The sequence below is a fragment of the Oncorhynchus mykiss genome, chromosome 20 (genome assembly GCF_057628025.1).
Source record: "Oncorhynchus mykiss isolate SJ-2025 chromosome 20, ASM5762802v1, whole genome shotgun sequence".
Classification (NCBI taxonomy): domain Eukaryota; kingdom Metazoa; phylum Chordata; class Actinopteri; order Salmoniformes; family Salmonidae; genus Oncorhynchus; species Oncorhynchus mykiss.
The window spans coordinates 39,245,804-39,263,376 of NC_143041.1; the positions used below are offsets into that span (position 1 = coordinate 39,245,804).

Here is a 17,573-nt window from a genome sequence, read left to right on the forward strand (position 1 = left end):
TGTCTCCTAACACTTTGTTGAGGAATAAGGCAAAGAATACGTGCTATCTGTTAAATTGCATGTAATGTCAAAAGAAAATCTGTGGCTACGCCAGTACAGTCAACCTTTTTCATCTAACCTTTGTGTACAATAGAACAATGTCTTTGGAGGGATATCACTTTGGTAGAAGTGCAAAGACATGGGCCACTGGGTCATATGCTAAGGTGTGACATATAGCTGGCAGTGCCCTGAGCTGAGTCAGTATGTGTTTAACCTGTTTTCAGGAGGTTCTAGCTTGTAGAACAATTTGTTATCATTGAATCGACATGGGACAGACCTGTGACCTCTGTTGTCAACTTCACATATAACGTTCTGTTCTGCTAGCATGCAACCCAGCGTGAAACAGCATTCACCTACAGCTAATCTCGCTTGACCAAAGTTACATGTAGACTAATATGAAACTATGGAGTCTGGTGACGCGATACTAACTTACAGCTAACAATGTGAAACAACGTCTGGAAATGTAGAATGTTCCTGGTTGTGCAGAGTACAGTATGTCATAAATCATGTCTGAAATAAGTGGGGCAACAAAACACTATTCTATCACCCTCCATGGAAATTAAGATATACTGTAGTATCATTTTAGATGATTACAACGATATTATTTGATGTTGTAAAACTACAATAAAGCAAAATTAAATAAAGGTTAAATAAAAATAAATAAATCAAAATGTACCTGACTCGCCTCAGCAGGCCGGAATGTCCAAGCTCAAATGCCTCTGTTCTCCAAATCAGCAAAATCAGGACTGCTTACCCCTGACATCCACATATTCATGCTGACCAAAAACATTGTCCCCCCCCAAACCCCCCTCTGCACTGTTTTGAATTTTGTGAAAAGCAAACCTTATTTATTCATAGTCTCTTTGATTTACGTTAAGCTTGTCACCTTGGAAACCTTGAATTGATCAGCTGGAGAAGGCTGATGATATCAGTGCAAGCAGGGTTTGCAGGTAAAAAAATGCCTGCATTTGTCTGGAAGGTGTCATCTTCTGTGATATGTGCTCTTTGTTCCTTTCACGGTTGCCATGGTGATTATTTAAGTCCAACCTACTATCAACAAACGTTTTAAATCTATGGACTGGGAGAATCCTTCATTTTCCTTTTTTCCCACTCTGTAACTGAATGTAAACAATGCATCAAAAGATACATTATTTTATCCCTGCTCTGGCTCCTGATATGCATTGTTGATGTGTTCCTTACAGATTGTGATTTTGTGCTACTGTTATTTATAGTATTTCTGTGGGTGTGTAAAAATATGACTGAAAATGCATTGCATGGAGAGAGACAGCAGACATGGTTAATGTTATGTAAATAGGAAGTGTAGTTAAATCATTACTGTGCAGCTATAAATATAACTCATAAGCTTCTTGTTTTATATATATACATATACATACACACAGTACCAGTAAAAGGTTTGGACACACCTACTCATTCAAGGGTTTTTCTTTATTTTTACTATTTTCTACATTGTATAATAATAGTGAAGACATAACTATGAAATAACACATGTTGAATCATATAGTAACCAAAAAAGTGTTTTATATTTTAGATTCTGCCTTGATGACAGCTTTGCACACTCTTGGAATTATCTCAACCAGCTGGCATGCTTTTCCAATAGTCTTGAAGGTGTTCCCACATATTCTGATCACTTTTTGGCTGCTTTTTCTTCATTCTACAGTCCGGCTCATCCCAAACCATCCCTATTGGGTTGATGTCAAGTGATTGTGGAGGCCAGGTCATCTAATGCAGCACTCCATCACTCTCCTTGGTCAAATAGCCCTTACACAGCCTGGAGTTGTGTTTTGGGTCATTGTCCTGTTGATAAACAAATTATATTCCCACTGAGCTCAAACCAGATGGGATGGCGTATCGATGCAGAATGCTGTGGTAGCCATGCTGGTTAAGTGTGCCTTGAATTCTAAATAAATCACAGACAGAGTCACCAGCAAAGCACCCCCACATCATCACACCACCTCCTCCACGCTAAACGGTGGGAACCACACATGCAGAGATCATCTGTTCACATACTCTGCGTCTCACAAAGACATGGCGGTTGGAACAAATATCTCAAATTTGGACTCGAGACCAAAGGACAGATATCCACCGGTCTAATGTCCATTGCTTGTGTTTTTTGGCCCAAGCAAGTCTCTTCTTCTTGTTCGTGTCCTTCAGTAGTGCTTTCTTTGCAGCTATTCGACTATGATGTTGATGTTGAGATGTGTCTGTTACTTTGAACTCCGTGAAGCATTTATTTGGGCTACAATCTGATGTTCAGTTAACTCTGATGAACTTATCCCCTGCAGCAGAGGTAACTTTCTGTCTTCCTTTCCTCTTGCGGTCCTCATGAGAACATGATGGTTTTTGCGACTGCACTTGAAGAAACTTTCAAAGTTCGTGACATTTTCTTGATTGACTGACCTTCATGTCTTAAAGTAATGATGGACTGTCGTTTATCTTCGCTTATTTCAGCAGTTCTTGCCATAATATGGACTTAGAATTTGACCAAATAGGGCTATCTTCTGTATATCACCCCAACCTTGTCACAACACAACTGACTGTCTCAAATGCATTAAGAAGAAAATACATACTTCTACTGAAGTCGATGCCTCCCCCTGTTTGGGCAGTGTTCGGCGGTCGACGTCGACGGTCTTCTAGCCATCGCTGATCCATTTTTCATTTTCCATTTGTGTTGTCTTGTTTTCCCACACACCTGGTTTAATTTCCCTCATTATGTGTTATGTATTTAGCCCTCTTTCCCCCCCCCCCCCCCATGTCTTTGTACTTGATTGTTTATTGTTAGGTCGGTATGTTTTCAGCTGGTTTATTCCCGGGTGCTGTTTTACCCGTGTTTAGTGGCAACCGTTATTTTGTTCGCACATTGGGTTTGTTACTTTGTGCTTTTGCTTTTATTAAAGTGCGTTGTTCACTTATCTCTGCTCTCCTGTGCCTGACTTCATGCACCAGCTACACCCACCGCCTGACAACATTCCACAAATTAACTTTTAACAAGGCACATCTGTTAATTGAAATGCATTCCAGGTGACTACCTCATGAAGTAGGTTGAGAGAATGGCAAGAGTGTTCAAAGCTGTCATCAAGGCAAAGGGTGCTACTTTGAAGAATCTCAAAAACAAAATATATTTTGATTTGTTCAACACTTCTTTCGTTACTACATGATTCCATATGTGTTATTTCATAATTTGAATGTCTTCACTATTATTGTACAATGTAGAAAATAGTAAAAATAAAGAAAAACCCTTGAATGAGTAGGTGTGTCCACCCTTTGCTGCTATAAGAGCCTCCACTGCTGGGAAGGCTTTCCACAAGATGTTGGAACATTGCTGCAGGGACTTCCATTCAGCCACAAGAGCATTAATGAGGTCGGGCACTGATGTTGAGCTCTTAGGCCTGGCTCGCAGTCGGCATTCCAATTCATTCCAAAGGTGTCCGATGGGATTGAGGTCAGGTCTCTGTCTAGGCCAGTCAAGTTCTTCCACACTGATCTCATCCAAACATTTCTTTATGGACCTCGCTTTGTGCACTGGGGAATTGTCAAACTGTTGCCACAAAGTTTGAAGCACATAATCGTTGAGAATGTAATTGTATGCTGAAGCATTAAGATTTCCCTTCACTGGAACTAAGGGGCCCAGCCTGAACCATGAAAAACAGCCCCAGTCCATTATTCCTCCCCCACCAAACTTTACAGTTGGTACTATGCATTCGGGCAGGTAACTTTCTTCCGGCATCCGCCAAACCAAGATTTGTCCGTCGGACTGCCAGATGGAGAAGCGTGATTCATCACTCCAGAGAACGCGTTTCCAGTGCTCAAGAGTCCAATTGCAGCAAGTTTTACACCGCTCCAGCCGACACTTGGTATTGCGCATGGTGATCTTAGGCTTGTGTGCTACTGCTCGGCCACAGAAACCAATTTCCTGAAGCTCCCGACAAAATGTTATTGTGCTGACGTTGCTTCCAGGGGCAGTTTGGAACTCGGTAGTGAGTGTTGCAATCAAGGATAGATTATTTTTACGCGCTATGTGCTTCAGAACTCGTTGGTCCGTTCTGTGAGATTGTGTAGCCTACCACTTTGCGGCTGAGCCGTTGTTGCTCCTAGACGTTTCCACTTCACAATAACAGCACTTATAGTTGACCGGGGCAGCTCTACCAGGGCAGAAATTTGGCACCTATGGCGGTGCCACATTGAAAGTCACTGAGCTCTTCAGTAGGGGCCATTCTACTGACAATGTTTGTTTATGGAGATTGCATGGCTGTGTGCTCTATTATATACACCTCACAGCAAAGGGTGTGGCTGAAATAGCTGAATCCACTAATTTGAACTGGTGTCCAGATACTTTTGGCCATGTAAATACATCCTATGAACAAGAAGATGAGAACCGAAAAGGTAGACTAAACGATATGCCGAATATGCAGTATGTAAACATCATAGTGGGTCAATTTCCATAACAACTAAGATTGTTGTAGCGCAAGGCTCACCTTCTCCACTGTTTTGGTCCATTGGCTACCATACTAACAGCGTGAAGCGAACCCTTGCACATGTGCAGATACTGTGTGTGATTATTTGAAAGCAAAGTGTTGTATCTTAGACCGCAGCGGTATAAGGCACTGCATCTCCGTGCTAAAGGAGTCACTACATACCCTGGTTTGATTCCAGGCTGTATCACAACTGGCCATGATTGGGAGTCCCATAGGGTGGCACACAATTAGCCCAGCGTCGTCCGGGTTAGGGTTTGGTCAGGGTAGGCTGTCATTGTAAATAAGAATTTGTTCTTCTGACTTGCCTAGTTAAATAAAGGTACAATTCAAATTATAATGTATGTAAGAGATAGTTTTTCTTCCCTTTGCAAATGTCATTCACATGATTTTGTGTCAGTAAATCATAGTCCACTGTAATTGAAACATGGATTTTCAATTCGCCTGCTTTTCCAATGACTCACAATGCTGCATCTTAACAGTGTCACAATCTTGATGTGTGATAATCAATGCAATTATATAACATCACAAGCCACTTCTTCTCAAAACACTTTAGATTGTAACACTGCAATGTGAAACCACCCTCTGCCTTATATGATTTGTTTGGTTGGCTTGATGTTAGATTTGTTAGTTAGATAATCTATGGCAATTGCAATAATGGCATTTTCTTAAATGTGTGTGGAAATGTTTGCAGGCATGGTTGCTGAAATGTTGATGTCTCCTTGGAGCTTAACAATTTCTCCAGCTTACAAAAGAGGCTAATTTCAAGTTTAAATTCATGTCAAAATGGCAAGGGATTCAAGAAGATTTGCTGATAATAGTAGCTGGCCATGTTATTCGTGTTAAGGTTAGCGTTAGAGTTAGGGCTTGGGTTAGGGTAAAGGTTAAGGTTAGAGTCAGGGGTAGGGTTAGGGTAAAGGTTAAATTTGGAGTCAGGGGCAGGGTTAGGGTAAAGGTTAAAGTTAGAGTCAGGGCTTGGGTTAGGGTAAAGGTTAAATTTGGAGTCAGGGGTAGGGTTAGGGTAAAGGTTAAAGTTAGAGTCTGTGGTAGGGTTAGGGTAAAGGTTAAGGTTAGAGTCAGGGGTAGGGTTAGGGTAAAGGTTAAGATTAGAGTCAGGGGTAGGGTTAAGGTTAAGGTTAGAGTCAGGGATAGGGTAAAGGTTAAGGTTAGAGTCAGGGGTAGGGTTAGGGTAAAGGTTAAAGTTATATTCAGGGGTAGGGTTAGGGTAAAGGTTAAATTTGGAGTCAGGGGTAGGGTTAGGGTAAAGGTTAAAGTTAGAGTCAGGGGTAGGGTTAGGGTAAAGGTTAAGGTTAGAGTCAGGGGTAGGGTTAGGGTAAAGGTTAAGATTAGAGTCAGGGGTAGGGTTAAGGTTAAGGTTAGAGTCAGGGGTAGGGTAAAGGTTAAGGTTAGAGTCAGGGGTAGGGTTAGGGTAAAGGTTAAAGTTATATTCAGGGGTAGGGTTAGGGTAAAGGTTAAATTTGGAGTCAGGGGTAGGGTTAGGGTAAAGGTTAAAGTTAGAGTCAGGGGTAGGGTTAGGGTAAAGGTTAAGGTTAGAGTCAGGGGTAGGGTTAGGGTAAAGGTTAAGATTAGAGTCAGGGGTAGGGTTAAGGTTAAGGTTATAGTCAGGGGTAGGGTAAAGGTTAAGGTTATAGTCAGGGGTAGGGTAAAGGTTAAGGTTAGAGTCAGGGGTATGGGTTAGGGTAAAGGTTAAAGTTAGATTCAGGGGTAGGGTTAGGGTAAAGGTTAAGGTTAGAGTCAGGGGTAGGGTAGAGTTTAAGGTTAGAGTCAGGGGTAGGGTTAGGGTAAAGGTTAAGGTTAGAGTCAGGGGTAGGGTTAGGGTAAAGGTTAAGGTTAGAGTCAGGGGTAGGGTTAGGGTAAAGGTTAATGTTAGAGTCAGGGGTAGGGTAAAGGTTAATGTTAGAGTCAGGGGTAGGGTAAAGGTTAAGGTTACAGTCAGGGGTAGGGTAAAGGTTAAGGTTAGAGTCAGGGCTTGGGTTAGGGTAAAGGTTAAGGTTAGAGTCAGGGGTCGGGTTAGGGTTAAGGTTAAGGTTAGATGTAGGGGTGAGGTTAGGGTAAAGGTTAAGGTTAGAGTCAGGGGTAGGGTTAGGGTAAAAGTTACGGTTAGAGTCAGGGGTAGGGTTAAGGTTAAGGTTAGAGTCAGGGGTAGGGTTAGGGTTAAGGCTAGAGTCAGGGCTTGGGTTAGGGTTAAGGTTAAGGTTAGAGTCAGGGGTGGGGTTAGGGTAAAGGTTAAGGTTAGAGTCAGGGGTAGGGTTAGGGTAATGGTTAGAGTCAGGGGTAGGGTTAGGGTAAAGGTTAAGGTTAGAGTCAGGGGTAGGGTTAGGGTTAAGATTAAGGTTAGAGTCAGGGGTAGGGTAAAGGTTAAGGTTAGAGTCAGGGGTAGGGTTAGGGTAAAGGTTAAGGTTAGAGTCAGGGGTAGGGTTAGGGTTAAGGTTAGAGTCAGGGGTAGGGTTAGGGTAAAGGTTAAGGTTAGAGTCAGGAGTAGGGTTAGGGTAAAGGTTAGAGTCAGGGGTAGGGTTAGGGTTAAGGTTAGAGTCAGGGCTTGGTTTAGGGTAAAGGTTAAGGTTAGAGTCAGGAGTAGGGTTAGGGTAAAGGTTAGAGTCAGGGGTAGGGTTAGGGTTAGGGTAAAGGTTAAGGTTAGAGTCCGGGGAAGGGTTAGGGTAAAGATGCCTACTCATAATTTGTTAAAATCACTTGATGATATCATTAGGTGTTACTGGAGATGAGTTTAGGGATAGGATAAGGGTTAAGGTTTGAGTTAGGGTTAGTAGATAGTTCGTTGAAATGTTACTGATAGTCTGTAGATTGATAATTGTAAAAGACTTCACCATGAATGACCATGAAGCCAGCGAAGTAGATAACTTATTTCATCAGAAGTGGTCTTGTACTGATTGGTGTTTTTCTGAACAGCACCGGATGTCCCTGTTCTAACACATGCATGCTGTGATCACTCATTGGAGTGACCTCTAGAAGCATGTTTACTATGCATTAATAAAAATATAATTTTCCATTGCGTCTACAAGCCCCCCCCCCCCAACTGGGTATTCATCAACAACCAACTGGGTATTCATCAACAACCAACTGGGTATTCATCAACAACCTACTGGGTATTCATCAACAACCTACTGGGTATTCATCAACAACCTACTGGGTATTCATCAACAACCTACTGGGTATTCATCAACAACCAACTGGGTATTCATCAACAACCAACTGGGTATTCATCAACAACCTACTGGGTATTCATCAACAACCTACTGGGTATTCATCAACAACCAACTGGGTATTCATCAACAACCAACTGGGTATTCATCAACAACCAACTGGGTATTCATCAACAACCTACTGGGTATTCATCAACAACCTACTGGGTATTCATCAACAACCAACTGGGTATTCATCAACAACCAACTGGGTATTCATCAACAACCAACTGGGTATTCATCAACAACCAACTGGGTATTCATCAACAACCAACTGGGTATTCATCAACAACCTACTGGGTATTCATCAACAACCAACTGGGTATTCATCAACAACCTACTGGGTATTCATCAACAACCTACTGGGTATTCATCAACAACCAACTGGGTATTCATCAACAACCAACTGGGTATTCATCAACAACCAACTAGGTATTCATCAACAACCTACTGGGTATTCATCAACAACCAACTGGGTATTCATCAACAACCTACTGGGTATTCATCAACAACCAACTGGGTATTCATCAACAACCTACTGGGTGTTCATCAACAACCAACTGGGTATTCATCAACAACCAACTGGGTATTCATCAATAACCTACTGGGTATTCATCAACAACCAACTGGGTATTCATCAACAACCTACTGGGTATTCATCAACAACCAACTGGGTATTCATCAACAACCTACTGGGTATTCATCAACAACCTACTGGGTATTCATCAACAACCAACTGGGTATTCATCAACAACCAACTGGGTATTCATCAACAACCTACTGGGTGTTCATCAACAACCAACTGGGTATTCATCAACAACCAACTGGGTATTCATCAATAACCTACTGGGTATTCATCAACAACCAACTGGGTATTCATCACCAACCTACTGGGTATTCATCACCAACCTACTGGGTATTCATCAACAACCTACTGGGTATTCATCAACAACCTACTGGGTATTCATCAACAACCTACTGGGTATTCATCATGATGTCAGTTCTCTTTCTTTATTCATGGAGTTGTATGGCTGTTTATTCAATGCTATCTATTTCAAAAGCTGACCCCTGCTTGGTTGTTATGGAGGCAAAGTGTGGGAATTTATTGACCATCGACCACAGGTTGGCTACTGCAGTGATAATGTTAATGAATCAATACAGAGTGCTATCAGTGGCACAATTAAGGCTGTATTTCATGTTCCACACCAAGTTGTACCTCTGCAAGGGCAGCTCTACTGTCTGTCACTTCAAACTAGTGCATTAGTCTGTATTATCCTGACAAAATGAATCCCTGGTTGTGGATCTCATTAATGTTGCACTGGTGGGATAAACAGTGGTGAAAAACAAATAAGCGATTTATAGTGCCTTTGGTAATGAACCACAATGCACTTGCTTTTGACCTGCAAGTTATATTTGAGCTTATGATTATCAGTCATGCTAACAAATAAAAGATGATGAAAATATGCCAACACAGATGGTCCTGAACCCAAATGCCAACCTACAGTATTATAGTACAAACACAAAGTGCATTGGACCAGAATACAGATGTCTGAGGGTGTCCAGCATCAAACAAATACAGCAGCATCTGGTTGCAGCCTGAGCATGTTTTAGGCACATTTGATGTGCTCAAAGAGTGTCAACAAATTGGAGAGATGGCATGTCCCATCTGCAGACTGTCTATTTATTTGTGTGAAATGTGCTATGGTAGAGAGACAAAATGGTTACACCGTCTCAAGCTTATTGAACTACAACTACTGTAGCCCTTTCTGTTTTATTTGTCAACAAACATATGGTATAAATATGGTATAACATGTCCATCTTTTTCATAACAAAACGTTTTCATAAAATGCTGAATTTCCAGTGACCTCTTTAGCCTTCCATGTCCTTCACGGATTACTAATGTTCTGAGTAATGGTGTTTTGGCATAAAGTGATACATGTTTAACTAACAGAACAGAAAGTAATGTCTTCTACCAGACAACAGTATAATTAGTCTCATTCACCCAATATAATGGCTGTGGTTGGTAGAGTTCATGCTAAATGTTTTTTGTTGTGTGCTTCAGTTTCTATTGCTGCTTATGGTTTCAGAGGTCTTCTGATTTTGTAATTTGATGGTAACATATTTATCAAAATATTGTCTCAGTAGCGTTGACAAAGCTTTGATGAGTCAGCATTTTTTTCAATCTTCATTTGTTTCAAAAAATTGTGTTCTTCTTACATATGAACAGACCTCCATGCTTTTAGTTCCATTGTTATTTATCAAGGTAGAGCTCTAGCCTATACAATTGTGGACTGTTTATATTTCTGACTTAACAGTTCTTAGAACAACAACATGCTTCTTAGAACAACAACATGCTTCTTAGAACAACAACATGCTTCTTAGAATAACAACATGCTTCTTAGAATAACAACATGCTTCTTAGAACAACAACATGCTTCTTAGAATAACAAAATGCTTCTTAGAATAAAAACATGCTTCTTAGAATAACAACATGCTTCTTAGAACAACAACATGCTTCTTAGAACAACAACATGCTTCTTAGAACAACAACATGCTTCTTAGAATAAAAACATGCTTCTTAGAACAACAACATGCTTCTTAGAACAACAACATGCTTCTTAGAACAACAACATGCTTCTTAGAATAACAAAATGCTTCTTAGAATAACAACATGCTTCTTAGAATAAAAACATGCTTCTTAGAACAACAACATGCTTCTTAGAACAACAACATGCTTCTTAGAACAACAACATGCTTCTTAGAATAACAACATGGGTCTTAGAAAACATCAACAGACATGAAATTGTGAGCAATGTTTTCCAGTGGCAGATAATCATACATTGCGCTAACCTTACAGCTACTCTCGTCTTTTATCTATGAGTGGTTTTGGATTGACACAAATGTCTGCCTGGGAGTATTAGCAACAAGCATATTTAATTGAAATCATTGCTTGACATCTACATGCAGAAACACTCTATTTACTTTAAGCTAATGATTCTTGGCAAAGAATGGCAGGATTTAACCTTGTTACTCTTTCATTGCAAAGCTTGTGAGGTTGAAAGGACAATGGCATAATCTCCTTTCATCAAAGATTCTACACCTCTTTGATGAGGTATAATGACTTGGTATAATCATACTGTGTGCAAGCGTTGTTGTGTGTGCTGTATTTCTCACCTTGGAGAACAGTTCTGAATAGTGATTGCAAGTTCTCTTTCTGCTCCAGGTAAGATTATGATTAAGGCCATTGGGTTTGGGTACCTTTTCAGTTTGGGTCCGTTAGTTAACAATACAAAATGACTCCGCTTTCATGCATACTGCTTTTCAATCATAAATAAGCCAAGATATTGGAAGGTCCCCCTATGCTGCTCACAATATGACACAGCGAGTGATGAGACATGTGAAATGGAGCACCGAGGAAAATTTACCATACATTTGCATATGTCAACATACCCAAACACATATATATTTAATGTTTGTGAAGAGAGGTTCTTGTGTTCAGGCCTGAGGCTTCCAATGGGTAATGGAAGGGGGTGCTTTGTTGTGCTACAGAAATGCTGTTTCAGTGGCATATTTGAGAACAATATATAGCTGTTTCATACCAGAGTCATGCATAATATTCCCGAATTTACAGCGTGTAAATTCTTAGATTGGTCATCTAAAAGATCCATATTATATCTTATGTCTGTCTTTGATTTTATCCTCAGGTCAAACTTGTGGTGGTGTTGCACAAGGACTAAATGGAACGATAGAGAGTCCTGGCTTTCCCCACGGCTACCCAAACTATGCCAACTGTACCTGGATCATCATCACAGGAGAACGAAACAGGATACAGTTGTCATTTCACACCTTTGCTCTTGAAGAGGACTGTGACATCGTCTCTATTTATGACGGACAACCACAGCCAGGAAACCTGAAAATGAGGTAACAGACTTTTACTTACCCATATGCATTTTTCTATGTAGGTCTACTGTGTGGTGATCTGAGAACATTTCTTAACAATGGCTTGGTTTTGCGTTCATTTGATTTTAGTGCTACTTGTATTGTTGTATCATTAGTGGTCCTGTGTGGCGCTAGCAATGTCAAGTTGTTAATATACAGTTAATATACACCCCTTGACATTTTCAAAATGTTGTGGTGTTACAGCCTGAATTTAAAATTGATTACTAGATTTAGATTGATCTTGATCTAGATTTTTGTCACTGGTTTAAAATGAAAAAATTAAAAAAGCTCAAATGTCTTGAGTCAATAAGCATTCAACACCTTTGTTATGGCAAGCCTAAATAGGTTAAGGAGGAAAACTGTGCTTAACAAGTCACATAATAAGTTGAATGGACTCCCTCTGTGTGCAATAATAGTGTTTAGCATGATTTTTGAATGACTAACTCATCTCCGTACCCCACACATACAATTTTCTGTAAGGTCCCTCAGTCGAGCAGTGAATTTCAGACACAGATTCAACCACAAACACCAGGGAGGTTTTTCAATGCCTTGCAAAGAAGGGCATCCATTAGTAGATGGCTAAAATAAATAAAAAAGCAGACATTGAATATTCCTTTGAACACGGTTAAGTTAATAATTAGGGGCGGTTCTAAATTTACAAAATGGTTACCTGGAGGAAAATGGGGAGGATCAGGCTTTTTCAATTTCAGTCAAGGGGGCGGTTTAGATTTTTTAAATATCTAGTCTAGAGGAGGGTCATATAATTTGCAATTGATAAAATTTCAATATTTCTCAGTGTTTTATCATTATTTTCTTATTAAGCTATATATTGATGTGTGCCCGATGCTGCCCCTCATCTATGATTCTCCGCTGGGCGCACAACATCAATTGCACCTATAGACTATTTAGTGTGGTCTCCATAAAACAATCCATAGCCTATAGGCTATAGGCTACGAAGTGCATGCTCGGAGAAGCACAGAATAAAGTTATATTTCAAAGATAGATGCTGGGATGGAGTAAATAAAACAAGGCAGCATCACACACTGCAATGGATATTCTAACCCTGAGCTCGTTTTTATGTGCTGCTTAACCTATGGCAGTGCTGTGTAGGGAAGGTGGAAGTTAGGTGGAAGTTCTGTAGGTATTAGTTCAGGAGGAGAGTCAAAGTTTTTTTCCCAAAATATATTTTTTAGAACGCCTAGTCCATAAAATGCACTTTCTTGCGTGCGGGCTAGCCTATAGCCTATGTTCTGTTCAGTTTGAGAAGGACAGCGCAAAGATGAGAAGGAGGACCGGAGGTCAACTTTGATAGCTTGCTACTAATCAGGCTGTAACATAACAAAATGTGGAATAAGACAAGGGGTATGAATACTTTCTAAAGGCACTGCACATGCTGACATGACAGCTTATTTCAGTATATCGATTTTTGTGCTATTGTGCTAAACATTTTAGTTTTGTTGTGTTGAACATTCCTGTGTACCCACTGAATAGTTATATTGGTGTTAAAAAGGCATTAATTCATTCCCAACTGTACTTAAAGTACCACAGTGAGTCTATCTTGCCATAAAAGAGACAATTAAACTCAAAACTTCTGAAACAAGTGAACGTTTGTAATGACATGCAGGCTAAACAGCATCCCTGTGGTTGCCAATGTTGCACTTACCAGGTTTGAAGTATGCCGATAGGTTGGTACGGAGGGCATCCTCTGGGTGTTGAAGTGAATAATGGGAACCTGCAATCAATAAAGGCAATCTCAAAATACTTGTTTTCCAAGTGAAATCGGAATGGCTTTAATTAGATGCAGAAAGCTTTAAGTAACAGATGATTAACACAACTATTTGCATAAAGAGGTTGAAGATAAACTTTTGCTGCTGAAAATTATTTTTTATTTTATTTATTCATTTTATTTAACCTTTATTTAACTAGGCAAGCCAGTTCGATTCCCTTGTATTTACATTGGTTTCACAGTATTTACAAAGTAAATGATGTGAGTGGTAATAGAAAGTGCTGATGAACTCAGTGCCATTGTGGTTTGAGTGTTCACCCTGAGATTGGAACGTTGAGAGTTTGATTCCCTGGTCGAGTCAAACCAAAGACTCTAAAATGGGATCTGGCGCTCCTCTGCTTGCCAATCAGTATTAAGGAGATCGATTGGGGGTAAGGCCCTGTGATAGACTAGTGTCCTATCCAGGGGGTGTAGTTGTACATCAAGCTGCCTCACGTTACAGAAACGGCAGATAGGCTCCTGCTTCTATGAGCCCTTCTGTCTTACACAAGCCAAGGCTACTTACTTAATTAATAGAAAGTGTGAGGCAGCACCCGCTCAATGTGATTCCATGCATAGCACCTAGTATAATGACGCAGATGTAACATGCATTCTGCTGTTGCAAGCAGAAGTCTAGGAGTAAAGCCTATTAAGTTTTTATGTAGCATATACATTGCCTTCAGAATGTATTCATAGCCCTTGACTTATTCCACATTTTGTTACAGCCGGAATACAAAATGGTTTAAATATATATTTTCCTCACCCATCTACTCACAATACACGATAATGACAACATGAAAACATGTTTTTAGAAATGTTAGTAAATTAGTTGAACATGAAATACAGAAATATTTAATTTACATACATGTAAGTATTCACACCTCTGAGTCAATACTTTATAGAAGCATATTTGGCAGTGATTACAGTTTCCTGTAAGTCTTTCTGGGTAAATCTCTAAGAGCTTTACACACCTGGATTGTACCCAGAAGTTTTTTTTTTATTCTTCAAGCTTTGTCAAATTGGTTGTTGACCATTGCAAGACAACCATTTTCAGGTCTTGCAATAGATTTTCAAGTAGATTTAAGTCAAAGCTGTAACTCGGCCACTCCGGAACATTCACTGTGTAGATTTGGCCTTGTGTTTTAGGTTATTGTCCTGCTGAAAGGTGAATTAATCTCCTAGTGTCAGGTGGAAAGCAGACTGAACCAGGTTTTCCTCCAGGACTTTGTCTGTGCTTAGCTCCATTACGTTTATTTTTTAACCTGAAAAACTCCCCAGTCCTTAATGATTATTAGTATACCCATAACATGATGCAGCCATCACTATGCTTGAAAATATGGAGAGTGGTACTCATTAATGTGTTGCGTTGGATTTGCCCCAAACATAACAGGACAAAAGTGAACTTAAATGCTTTGCCACATTTTTGGTAGTATCGCTTTAGTGCCTTGTTTTGGAATATTTTTATTATATACAGGCTTCCTTCTTTTCACGCTCAGTTAGATTAGTATTGTGGAGTAACTACAATGTTGTTGATCCATCCACAGTTTTCTCCTATCACAGCCATGAACTGTTTTAAAGTCACCATAGGCCTCATGGTGAAATCCCTGAGAGGTTTCAAATAAAATAAAATACAATTGTATTTGTCACATGCGCCGAATACAACAGTTGTAGACCTTACCATGAAATGCTTACTTACAAGCCCTCAACCAACAATGCAGTTGGAGAAAAATGGCCTTCCCCTCCGGCAACTGAGTAAGCTGTATGCTTTTCAATGTATGCTTTTTAAAATTTTACCCAACTACCAATAGGTGCCCTTCTTTGCGAGGCATTGGAAAACCTACCTGGTCTTTGTGGTTGAATCTGTGTTTGAAATTCACTGCTCAACTGAGGGACCTTACAGATAATTGTATGTGTGGGGTACAGAGATGGGGTAGTCATTAATTGTTAATTATTGCACACAGAGCGAGTCTATGCTACTTATAATGTGACTTGTTAAGCAAGATTTTACCCCTGAACTTATTTAGGCTTGCCATAACAAAGGGGTTGAATACAGTGAGGGAAAAAAGTATTTGATCCCCTGCTAATTTTGTATGTTTGCCCACTGACAAAGAAATGATCCGTCTATAATTTTAATGGTAGGTTTATTTGAACAGTGAGAGACAGAATAACAACCAAAGAAGTCTAGAAAAACGCATGTCAAAAATGTTATAAATTGATTTACATTTTAATGAGGGAAATAAATATTTGACCCCTCTGCCAAACATGATTTAGTACTTGGTGGCTAAACCCTTTTTGGCCACCAGGTTTGCACACATCTTAGGAGGGATTTTGTCCCACTCCTCTTTGCAGATCTTCTCCAAGTCATTAAGGTTTCGAGGCTGACGTTTGGCAACTCGAACCTTCAGCTCCCTCCACAGATTTTCTATGGGTTTAAGGTCTGGAGACTGGCTAGGCCACTCCAGGACCTTAATGTGCTTCTTCTTGAGCCACTCCTTTGTTGCCGTGGCAGTGTTTTGGGTCATTGTCATGCTGGAATACCCATCCACGACCCATTTTCAATGCCCTGGCTGAGGGAAGGAGGTTCTCACCCAAGATTTGACGGTACATGGCTCCGTCCATCGTCCCTTTGATGCGGTGAAGTTGTCCTGTCCCCTTAGCAGAACCCCCCCCCCATTGCATAGTTTCCACCTCCTTGTTTGATGGTCGGGATGGTGTTCTGGGGTCATAGGCAGCATTCCTCCTCCTCCAAACACGGCGAGTTGAGTTGATGCCAAAGAGCTCCATTTTGGTCTCATCTGACTACAACACTTTCACCCAGTTGTCCTCTGAATCATTCAGATGTTCATTGGCAAACTTCAGACGGGAATGTACAGTTGGGAGAACAAGTATTTGATACACTGATGATTTTGCAGGTTTTCCTACTTACAAAGCATGTAGAGGTCTGTCATTTTTATTATAGGTACACTTCAACTGTGAGAGACGGAATCTAAAACAAAAATCCAGAAAATAACATTGTATGATTTTAAAGTAATTAATTTGCATTTTATTGCATGACATAAGTATTTAATACATCAGAAAAGCAGAACTTAATATTTGGTACAGAAACCTTTGTTTGCAATTACAGAGATCATACGTTTCCTGTAGTTCTTGACCAGGTTTGCACACACTGCAGCAGTGATTTTGGCCCACTCCTCCATACAGACCGTCTCCAGATCCTTCAGGTTTTGGGGCTGTCGCTGGGCAATACGGACTTTCAGCTCCCTCCAAAGATTTTCTATTGGGTTCAGGTCTGGAGACTGGCTAGGCCACTCCAGAACCTTGAGATGCTTCTTACGGAGCCACTTCTTAGTTGCCCTGGCTGTGTGTTTCGGGTCGTTGTCATGCTGGAAGACCCAGCCAAGACCCATCTTCAATGCTCTTACTGAGGGAAAGAGGTTGTTGGCCAAGATCTCGCGATACATGGCCCCATCCATCCTGCCCTCAATAAGGTGCAGTCGTCCTGTCCCCTTTGCAGAAAAGCATCCCCAAAGAATGATGTTTCCACCTCCATGCTTCACGGTTGGGATGGTGTTCTTGGGGTTGCACTCATCTTTCTTCTTCCTCCAAACACGGCGAGTAGAGTTTAGACCAAAAAGCTCTATTTTTGTCTCATCAGACGACATGACCTTCTCCCATTCCTCCTCTGGATCATCCAGATGGTCATTGGCAAACTTCAGACGGGCCTGGACATGCGCTGGCTTGAGCAGGGGGACCTTGCGTGCGCTGCAGGATTTTAATCCATGACGGCGTAGTGTGTTACTAATGGTTTTCTTTGAGACTGTGGTCCCAGCTCTCTTCAGGTCATTGACCACGTCCTGCCGTGTAGTTCTGGGCTGATCCCTCACCTTCCTCATGATCATTGATGCCCCACGAGGTGAGATCTTGCATGGAGCCCCAGACCGAGGCTGATTGACCGTCATCTTGAACTTCTTCCATTTTCTAATAATTGCGCCAACAGCTGTTGCCTTCTCACCAAGCTGCTTGCCTATTGTCCTGTAGCCCATCCCAGCCATGTGCAGGTCTACAATTTTATCCCTGATGTCCTTACACAGCTCTCTGGTCTTGGCCATTGTGGAGAGG

At 40.8% G+C, this 17,573-nt stretch overlaps 1 protein-coding gene across 1 annotated transcript in view; it reads left to right on the plus strand.

Annotated features, from left to right (window-relative positions):
• LOC110499391 (CUB and sushi domain-containing protein 1) overlaps positions 1-17,573 on the plus strand; it is a 404,263-nt gene that overhangs the window by 103,133 nt on the left and 283,557 nt on the right. Inside the window, exon 2 of the mRNA XM_090213058.1 lies at positions 11,455-11,671. Coding sequence (XP_090069184.1) covers positions 11,455-11,671 — 217 coding nt within the window. The remainder of the gene's footprint in view (positions 1-11,454; positions 11,672-17,573) is intronic.